This window comes from Corvus cornix, chromosome 1 (assembly GCF_000738735.6).
Source record: "Corvus cornix cornix isolate S_Up_H32 chromosome 1, ASM73873v5, whole genome shotgun sequence".
In the NCBI taxonomy this organism is placed as follows: domain Eukaryota; kingdom Metazoa; phylum Chordata; class Aves; order Passeriformes; family Corvidae; genus Corvus; species Corvus cornix.
Window position 1 is genome coordinate 78,272,941 of NC_046332.1, and position 11,086 is coordinate 78,284,026.

General features: G+C 42.1%; 1 protein-coding gene across 4 annotated transcripts in view; it reads right to left on the reverse strand.

Moving 5' to 3' along the window:
• DOCK9 (dedicator of cytokinesis 9) overlaps positions 1-2,470 on the reverse strand; it is a 119,044-nt gene extending 116,574 nt beyond the window's left edge. For all 4 annotated transcript variants that reach the window (XM_039560284.1, XM_039560088.1, XM_039559333.1 and 1 more), the window contains exon 1: positions 2,247-2,470. In XM_039560284.1, coding sequence (XP_039416218.1) covers positions 2,247-2,360 — 114 coding nt within the window. In that variant the 5' untranslated portion in view covers positions 2,361-2,470. The remainder of the gene's footprint in view (positions 1-2,246) is intronic.
• Positions 2,471-11,086: the final 8,616 nt, after the last annotated feature.

Below are 11,086 nucleotides of genomic sequence, written 5' to 3' on the forward strand. Positions count from 1 at the left end.
AAAAAGTACTATTTCATTCCAAACATCAATGTTCAACAAAAAGAGTTACAGTATATTAACAGGAGGAAGAAAATGTAAATGGAAACCTGCAATTACTAGCCTTTTATTTAAACAGTGTGTGCACAGGAACACTGGAGTTCAGTGATAAAATGAACAGCATTCATGATAGTCAGCAAAACATAGCAGAAGGAGCAAAATATGGCTGAAATAGGAAAGTGAACTTCAGGACAAGACTGTATGTGAGAGATGGGGACTCAGCTTCATGCATCAAGCTAACATAAAAGGATCAAAAACCTGACATGAATGTTAAGTCACTATGAATGGTAAGTCACTCCGTTTGCTTTCTAAAATACTGATGAAGACCTTAGCCAGATCAAGACAGTACACCATTTTGCACCATCACTTCTTTAATCTCCATAAAATTCTGCAGAACATGCTGTTGTGACAGCATAAAAACAGCTGGGATATTAGGGCCTATCACCCTATTATATGTTTGGTCAACCTGAATTAATTAAAGATGCATATAAATATTTTCCAAGTCATTGACACTAGTCATAAGTGAACTAAGGAAAAACCTTCCAAAGGCAGAGGAAGGAATGGCAGGGTTGCAGACTACTGCAAAAGAAACATTTATGTCATGAAAATACCTAAATTTCTTTTGTGCTCCCCCAAAACAAAAAATATTTTAAAATACATATACTCTTCTTCCACAGTTCCCAATAAGCACTTGATCCCTGGAGAAGTGTTAACACATTTTGGATATTCACTCCATGTATACATGCTAACACCTTGTGGAAAGCTGTCAGTATCCAGGCAAACTCTGAACTATGCATATTAGGTCCTTTACAAATTCTGTGACCCATAAATAAGTAAAGAGCAATTTAATTTTAGAGTGAGTTTTTTAAAAGAAAGGTATTTGTCTTTCAGTCACAGCTACAGCATTTGTTACTCTCCCAACACACGGCTATGACAAGACAGTGTCCCAACAGGAGGTTTAAAAAAGTTAGACAAGATTATACTTAGTATTAGCAAGAGCAAAGAACAAAGGACAGATCAGCTTCCAGTATCAGGAATCTCAGCACCAAAACTTCTTCACTTACACAGAGATAAATGCTTACTGAAACACTTCCCTTGGAGATAACAAAACCACAAGGAAAACAAATGCATACCATGAATAAAAGTCCCAGGAGAGAAGCCCTGAAAAGTCTTACTGAGGCTGTTTAAGATGTCATCACCCACTGCCTCCGTACAGCATCTAACAGAATCACAGAATTGTTAGGTTTGGAAAGGACTTCTGGAGATCATCTAGTCCAAACGCCCTGCCGAGACAGGGTCACCTGCAGCAGGTGACACAGGAACACATCCAGGTGGGTTTCGAATGTCTCTAGAGAAGGAAACTCCATGACCTCCCTGGGAAGTCTGTTCCAGTGGTCTGCCACCCTCAATGGAAAGAAGTTCTTCCTCATCTGGAGGTGGAAATTCTTGTGTTTATGGCCACTGCTCCTTGTCCTTTTGCTGAGAACCACTGAAAAGTTTGGCACCATTCTCTTGACACCTGCCTTTGAGATATTTACATGGACTGATGAGATCCCCCCTCAGCCTTCTCTAGACTAAAACACCTAGTTAGTTTAGACACCTGTTTACACAAATTTACTTTCAGCAGTTTAAATTAAATGAATGCGCCCAATTGTGCACTGGAGAGAGCAGCAACCATGTGCTAGCACGGTACAGGACAGCCGGGATAAACAACACACTAAAACATTCCTGCTACACTTGCCAGCGCTCATCTTCCATTCTGCACAACATAACAAAAAACTGCATCTTAGTCGTAAAGAGAGTAAAGCAGTAGCAAGATGAAAAATCACTTTTGCACCGCTATTTCGACACACGCGAAAGCGATTCGGTCCCGTCAGGCCGGGCGCCAGCTGCTCGCTCCACAAGTGAAGAGTTTGCAGGGGGCGGGCGGGAGCGCCCAGCCGTGCCCGCCGGGCGCCGCATCCCACGGCGGGCGCGCTCCCCCCGCGGCCGGGAGCGTGCCCGCCCCGCCTGCGGCGGCACCGCACCTCGCCCCGCCGCAGCAGCCGCCGGGGCAGCCGAGGAGCCGCAAGCCCGCGAGGGATCAAAGCCCGCGCCGCCGCCGTGACAGCCCGGCAGGGATCAAAGGGCCCGTCTCCTCCTCCGGGGCCACCGCCGCAGCCCCGCGAGGCCCCGGGCCGGAGCCTCGCCCGGGCCGCCGCCGCACTCACCAGGAGGACAGAGCCGCGCACCACCTCGGAGACGCTCTGCCGCAGCTCGGCCGCCGTGCCGGGCTTGCTCAGCGCCCGCGTGAACTTCCGAGTCTCCGGAGCCACGAGTGCCATGGCTGCTGCCTCCGCGCTCCCTCCCTCGGCGCGGGGCCGCCGCTGCCCTCCCGGCGCGGCCGCCGGGCGGACGGACGGACGGACAGCCGGGGGTGACCGTCGGGGGGCGGGCAGGGAGCGCAGCCCCGCCGCCGCCGGGTGCCGCGGGCAGCCCCTCCTCCCCTGCTTCCCTCCCTCCTTCTCTGCTTCCCTCCCTGCCCCGATTGGCGCGGCCGCCAGCGGGGCGGGGGGCGGGGCCTGGCCGTGCCCACCTGTTCCCGCAGCGCCGCTCTGATTGGGCGTCGGGTTACCTGCCCGGCTGCGGCTCCGCGCCCTCATTGGCCCGGCGCGGGCCCGGGGCCGCGGCGGGGCGGGGCCGGCCGGAGCCGGAAGTTCACTCCTGGCGAGCGGGCCCGCCCCGGGCGGGAGTGGCGGCGGCGGCGGCGGCGGCGGCGGCGGCGGCGGCGGCGGCGGCGGCGGCGGCGGCGGCGGCTCCGGCGGCTCCGGCGGCGGCTCCGGCGGCGGCTCCGGCGGCTCCGGCGGCTCCGGCTCCGTCGCGGTAGCACGGGCGGGCTGTGTCTGCCCGCGCTGTGCCTCGGCGGCTGCTGCTCCTGCTTGTACTTGCGTAGGGGAGGGCGTGATCCTGCCCCTCTACTCAGCCCTGGAGTGCTGTGTCCAGTACAGTACAAGAGAGTCCTGGAGTGGGTCCAGCGGCGGGGAACAAAGATGATGAGGGACTGGAGCATCTCTCTTATGAGAAAAGGCTGAGGGAGCTGGGCCTGTTCAGCCTTGAGAAGACTGAGAGAGGACCTCATCAATGTCTATAAGTATTGAAGGGTGGATGCCAAGAGGATGGAGCCAGGCGCTGCTCGGTGGTGCTGAGCAACAGGACAAGAAGCAAAGGGCAGAAACTAATGCACAGGAAGTTTCACTTGAATATAAGGAAGAACTTCTTTACTGTATGGGTGACCGAGCACTAGAAAAGGTGCCCAGAGAGATTGAGGCTTCTCCCTCGCTGGAGATATTCAAGAACCACCTGGACACAATCCTGTGTCATGTACTCTGGGATGAACCTGCCTGAACAGGGAGGTTGGACCAGATGTCCCACTCTGGTCACTTTCAGCCTTGTCCATTATAGGATTCTATACCTGTAGACACACATACACATACACATACATGTGTATAAGTGAAAGAGTCCAAAACCTTGGGAAATGGGTGCTGGAGCTGCAGCACCCACAATGTGGAATGAGTGTGTGCACTGCTTGTGCATCCAACTTTTTCTCTGAGGTTTTCCGTTTTACTTTTTTATCCTCACAAATAGTATCTGTTTGTAGGTAAAGTTGCACATGTCCTTATGTGAGTAAGGTCCACAAAGGTCATGAGGGGTCTCAAGCATTTCTTAGGAGGAGAGAATGAGGGAACTTGGCCTGTTTAGTCTAAAGAAGGGAAGATTGCAAGGGAATCTCATCAATGCATATTAATATCTCAAAGGCAGGTGTCAAGAGGTTACTGCCAGACTCTTCAGTGCTGCTCAGCAACAGGATGAGAAGCAGTGGCCATAAACACAAGAACTTCCACCTCCAGATGAGGAAGAACTTCTTTCCATTGAGGGTGGCAGACCACTGAAACAGGCTGCCGAGGGAGGGTCACCTGCTGCAGGTGACCCTGCCTTGGCAGGGGGGGCTGGATTAGATGATCTTCAGAGATCCTTTCCAACCCTAAGAATTTGATTCTGTGATTCTGTAAAAGTGTAGATGTCTCTAGCATGCTTAATTACCATGAATTCCTGCTGAGAGCTTGGCTAGCAGCACTGCTGGAAGGCATGCAGGTATTAGACACGTTTAAATGCCTGGAGCATTTGAGAGCATTAGAGCTTGTGCACCTTTATCTTCTTAAGCACCTTTTTATATAAACTAACAATACTTCTCTACACTGAATATACAGCTTACCACTGAGGGAGGGAGGGACTGAGTGCTGTGGACAAGGGGTAAGGGGACTTACAGGTGGAAAAAAAATAGCTCAAAGTGTTTGTGTCTGAGCATACATAAACAAGAAAAGCCTGCTGGATAAAGGGCCTCTTTTTTTGGATGATTCACAGATACATCTGTAACTAGTAAGATTCCAAGTAATTAAGGTAATTCCTTCAGAAAGACAGAGGATAAAAAATGTTCAAATGCACAAATTTGTATCTTACCCAGAGTTTTTGTCCTTGAAGGATCTTTCCTACAGATACTCTGCAGACCTGCATCAAAGGCTCATTTATTCAAATGCACGAGCTGGGATTTTTTAGTAGGATATCTGTCACAATTTGAGTGTTCAAATTGGTTTATACCTTAAGAAAGACGTCATGTGCAGAGGGTGACTTGTCAGGCCCAGTAAAGATCACTAGAGTTTCTGTTCTCACAAATCCAAGACCTGGTGTGTCTATGAGTCAATGTTTAGGCTGATAAAACAGAAAATTGCATACTGATGAGACAGATTACCTGAATACAGAACTGGATGAGCATCTTTGTAAACATTTAGCTAGAATGAGCTATCTTATGATTGTCTTTTTAACTTTTATATCTCAGTCTGTAGGATATGTCTAGATCTCAAACCACCACAAGTAAACATGCCCTAGATTTTATATAAATAATAGATTATTATTTTAGAAAATTAAATATTTTTTTATTTTCAGAGCTCTCAGGTGCTTTAAATTCTGACAATTCTGACCAAAACAAAAATAGTCTAATCTAGAGATTTTAATGGTTGCTTGAATGTAAAATAGCATAATTTAACTATGTTTGCATAATTTAACCATGTTTGTTATCTATAAATATTTCCCATGTATATTATGCATTTTGCTGGAACAGTGTTCCAGGTCTGAAAAAACTCTGAATGATACCTGTATAGATAGAGATATCTAGAAAAAATAGGTAAATGATAGCTTACTTCAGAAAACCACAAAGGATACCCAAAAAACTGAGGTTATGACAATCATCAGTTTCTTTTCAGCTAAACACATTCAGCTAAAGAAGAAAAAAGAAAGTGACAATTCTGTGTATAAAACAAAAGGAAAAATATGGAAGCTCATAAGCAGAAATGGTAAATTACAGTTGTGAAACAATGAGAATGACTAATAGTAGCTAAATATAGGAATGAAAAGTCTTGGATCATTGCCTAAAGGGCAAGGGGAATAAATTTTTTAAAACATCAGGATCAAGAAAAAAAAATCTAGACAATGGCATGGTTTGCCTACTACTTTGAAATACACAACTTTCAGTAACAATGCCAATGCATAAAAGGATTTATTTTTTAACAGAAACCTGGATAATCCAGTAATATTTCATGGATGTAATTGCAAATGTTTTATTCAACCAGTACTTAGTAAGGATGCTAAATAGCAACCTGTAAAGGTTAAAGCATTTAAACTTTCAAGACCAACTAAGTCATGGCACAGACTTTTATCGGATTCTAAATCATTCATGGTAATAATCGACCTGTGTTTGTTCCAGAAATGAAGAAGAGAAACTGATTTGATGTCCATTAGAAATGTAAAGCAAAGGGGGTTTGGAGCTAAAATAACATGATGACAATCTTTGGCAAAATCATAAAAGTCAAAAGTAAGAATCCTATGCAGGAATTAAAGAATTATTGAGTTTCTAATATCAACATGATTTGCTGAAATTTAGGCCTGTTGCTTAAGGGGATTAGTATTTCACCTAGCAAGGGTCACTGTATGGTTATGAGTTTCTGTGAAGACATTATGGTATATTCTGTTGAGCTAATATTATATTCAAAAATATTTTTATACAAAACTTGCAACATAGCTTTATCTGAACAACTGAAAAAAAAAGATGCAGCTATAAATATTTATAGGGAGAAAAGGCATCTAAGTACAAAGAGTTATTTTAAAGTCAAATTATATAGGTGTTATAGTGTGGTTATGGAGAACTCAAAAAGACTCATACTTACAGTACAAACTTTGGATTTAAAAGTAGAAGAATATTAAGAAGTAACAATGATGATGTTATATATGGCATTCATCAAACTTTTACTGAAATTGTGGTATTGCATTTTAACACAAATAATTGACAAACTGGAAAAGCCAGGAAAATCTGCCTTGCAGTGAGAGAATGAAGAAGCACCTGTCTAGCTTATACAAAACCTCCATCATAACGTACTAGGATTTGAAAGAGAATTTCAAATATTAAAAGTCTCTTTAATATGTCAGCTGACAGTGAGAACCAATAAATGGCAGGTGAAATTATACTCATTTAGAGTAAGAACCTTCTCTTTTAGCCACAAGAGGAGTTATTTGGCATTATCCCTAAGGACCCACTAAGCTCTATTTCCCGATTTCTAAATTAGGATTCAATAGCTTTTCTAAAGCCTGTGATCTAAGTCATCCCTCAAGCTATGGACTCAAAGCAAAGCTCACATTGTAGAATTTCTTGGCTTTTGTTGCTGTGGAGGTCAAGATCATCATAACCTTTCTGGCCTGAAAATCCTTTCAGTTAGGGAAAGAGCTGTTGAGCCAAAGGCCACTTAAAGTACTGATCTCTTCACTCTTGTGACCAGTGACAGGACTTGAGGAAACAGCATGAAGTTGAGTCAGGGGAAGTTTAGATTAGGTATCAGGGAAAAGGTTTTTCACCCAGAGGGTGGTTGGGCACTGAACAGGCTCCCCAGGGAAGTGGTCGCAGCACCAAGTCTGAGTTCAAGGAGTATTTGGCCAGCGCTCTCAGGCACATGGTGTGACTCTTGGGGATGCCCTGTGCAGGGCCAGGAGTTGACTTGATGGTCCTTGTGGGTCCCCTGCAACTCAGATTATTCTATGATATGGCCAGAGAAGGTGCTGAAAGATCAGAGGAAGCAAAGGTGTACACACTAAATACTTGCTAAGCAGACAGTCTGGAGGTTTTACGAATAATAAACAACTTAAAAATGGATCTTAAAATCCAGAGAAGATGTGGGGGTGTTTTTGGTTCTTTTTTTTGGTGGTCTAAAAGGCAGAAGCATAAAAAGCTACATTTTGATAGCATTTTAGCAGTAATTTAAAATGAGTTACTAGTTCTCTATACTTGTAAAAGTTAAAGTAAAACAATACTGCTGGTAGATAGCTTTTTTAGCATCTTCAAACATACTAACCCAATCAATGATGTGCTGGAGTAGGTTCATTTGAACTCCTTTTTAAAATTCTCCCAAAGCCTGAAAAGAATAATGGAGTGTTTTTGCTGCATCTGGCTAAGACTGACTTTGTCCCAGATACAGCTAATCTACCCTTCCAAGTATTATACAAGCAGTCCACACAGATATTTCTGAATAGCAGCATTTAGTTTTTCCCCACCGCCCCCAGTGGAACATAAGAGCGTGCCAAAGTTTATGTACAGAAAGGTACAAGCATTTAAAAATTATTTTGATTATACAACACTCATCTCTTCTGCCCCATGAAATCCATAATATGCCTTTTTAAGATAACACCATTTTTTTATCAGATGGTATCCCCAGGTCTACAAAGTTCATCCTAACTTCAAATACCTGAAAACATCTACTTAGTGTAAGGTAGAATAAACATGTATTTCCACTGAGCAGATATACTGTAAATTACTTTGAGATTGTTTCCTTTGATTATATTAGTAAAAAAGAGCACATTCATGTTTCTGCTGCTCATAAATGGAAATGCAAAAATTATTTCAGTTTACTCCTTACCTGGAAATCTGGCTATATCATGAGGTGAAAGGAAGGAGTATTTAGTGGAAGTTTCTCCATAATTTCCAGAGTGTTACTGCTCATCAAACTACATCCATTGCCTGCTTTGCAGAATGATGTCATTAGTTTCAGTATAACTCTGTGTTTTAGGCTTAGTTCTTGTAACCCTGCCAGTAGAAACTTGAGGAAGGACCAAGTAAATATTCCGTGATCTTTCTACCCATTCATGTGCAATTTTTTGTGCCTCATTTTTCCATTTTTGTTTCTCATGTTCAGCAGAGGTATTACAGAATTAGTATAAGCAAACTAAATCTTTCTCTGCACTGGTGCACAGCGTAAATGTAGCTTCTTTTTTTCTTAAAAGCGGAGGTGATGTTACCTCCCATGACCTGGCTGAACTCCAACCAGGGTAACTGTAGTTCTATGTAAATAAATTCCTCTGCAGGTTCACGAGGATACAGAATAATTCACTTTCTGTCTTTTCTACTGACTCATAAGACAATTCTGGCACTTCTTTCAGTTTATCAGTCAATCAGTTTCATTCAGACTTCTGGCATAGTATTCCTTCTTCAGCATTAGTTACAAAAATCTACCCATGAGTATTGCTAACATCTTTTGGAGAGTTAGTCATGCAATGTGAACCGAGTTCCACATAATGCTTTTCTATTTTCAATGGAGTACGACAGCTGTGTGATTTTAAACCTGATAGAAGATTGATGCAGGACTTCTGAGTGGCTGCTCTGATTTTGTTTATTTTGGTTTGTCTAAACTCAGTTTAGATAGTTTTTGCTGGACCAAGTTAATAAAGGCTACACTTAACAAAAGTAAAAATAGATGCATAATGTTTTGTACCAATATTTTAAAATTATTTAGAGTTTAACTTTTACAATCTTAAATGTTTATTTACCTTCACAGCTTTTCCTGAACTGCTGCTTAGGATTTCTGTGTGCTTTTAGGAGATATTTCATGTCATGCCATGACCACCAGCAGCTGCTTAAGAGCATACCATGGGATACATCTTTCTTTTATCATCAGCATAAGGACTGTTGAAACCTTTAGAAGAGGATTTCTCTTCTCAGTAGGGATGGAGATTTCCAGCTAAGCCAGACCATATGCTGATTCCCGGATTTCTTATCTGTAATCAGTCTTTCTTTGATGTTGTCAAAGATGTTTCCATTAAAACTGCAGAATGATTCTGGTACTTCATCAGTGTTCATGTGCAATATTTATTATTATGAGACTACATCCCTTACTACGCAAATCAGTAATACATTTCTTGCAGTGTTAAAAGTTTGTGATTCCCCACCCACTTTGAACTAAGAGCAGCACAGAGGAGATGGCTGATAACCTCTTAACTCATAAAAGTGCTGACAAGGTCTCCTGCAGACACTGTAATTCAAAGTAGTCTGTACGACCACAAGTGACTTGTCTGCTCATTCCCTTAATTTGACATAGCTCACATTTCTTTCATTCTGAGTAGGTAACTTCATCATACTCGAAGAATTTGGGTAAGTGTTCCTTGTTTCAAAGTCAGTTTAGATACAGTTCCAAGACATGATCTGTGAAATAAATAATAGGCTATGATCTGTATTCATCAAAGAGATTGAGCAATGATTGTTTACACTATAGGCAAGTCCCAAAGCTTGCAGTTCTTACCTCCATGGCAGAGGAACTGATGCAGCAGAGATCCTTGCTGACACCAGGGAACAGTTTTCACCATATGCTGTTCACAAGAAAAGGAAAACAGGTTTTTTTTGTATATTGCATGCTTGTCCAGTATCTGTTCAACTAGTGTATTTAGGAGCTTGTTCTCTGTTATAAATATATACTCTGAAATGCTAGGCTTTGCTTCCTGTGCTTTCTTCCTTGCCAGTTCTTCTGGCTGTCATTTATAACAAACATAGTCACAATAAGAAACACTGTCACAAATGCAGTATACTGTCATAAAATAAAATTATTGTAGCATACTTATTGTAAAGATTTATATTTTTATACAACATACAGCTATTAAAAATAACTGCACAATTGCTAATTTCTACTGGCTAAGGGTTTGGTTTGGCAGATTTTGAAACTGCTTGCTAACTACTTGCTGTGGTTGACTTACCTAAAGTAACTTGGTGGGAGCAGTTTTAAACTTTTTAAAGCAACTTTTAAATAGCTGCAGGGCAATCTTAAAACAAAATTAAACAGAAAAAGCCAAGCAAACCCAAAAAACAGTGCATATCCAAAACCAAAAGAAAATATTTAAAGGGTTTGAAAGTTTCCTATCTCTTTATAATTTTTGCATATTTGTAGCCTATGATGGTATATACCACAACAATAAGCCTTATTCACATGGGGAACCACAATGACACTACTAGAAATAATCACATGAGGAACAGCTGCAAGAATGAATTTGTGGATGTGGTGTAAATAAGAAAATAGTAAAATGGAATGCTGGAATTATCATGACTAGTACAGTAGAGAAGGGGAAAAGTCAGACATCTTTCTAAGAAATACAAATACTAAGAAAGTTAAATACTTCATAATCAGTTCTGGACTATACGACAGACTGAATTTATAACCCAGTGCAATAGTACCTAAGAGCAACATTTCCTAATCAAGATAATAATTCAAATCATTATTCGAAGCCTTTCAAATGTGACCAATGATCAGTGTGACTTAGGATAAAACTCAGATTTCTTAGAAGGACAGTTGGAATTTGTTTAGTTGTTAAGCACGTTGGTCTTGGAGGAGGATCCCTGTGAGTGAATCAATCAGATTCCACTGTCTCGTCTCCTATTTTCCTATGAAACATGACGAATGGAAGCTCATGAGCATTTGTCAGCCTTCCTTTGCAAGGACAAAGGAAAAAGATCATTTTGGGTTTGATTTCCTAGATTTTCCTGATGTACTTTTTTGTACATATTTATGTTGTTTCAAAAAAAGCAAACAAGCAGACAAAAAAACAGGAAAGAAATTTACATTCAAAACTGACCTTGCTTGCTATATAGGACTTAGATCACTTAGGTGTCACTCCTCTGTCCCCCAAAAACTACCAAACAGGCCTTGCATTT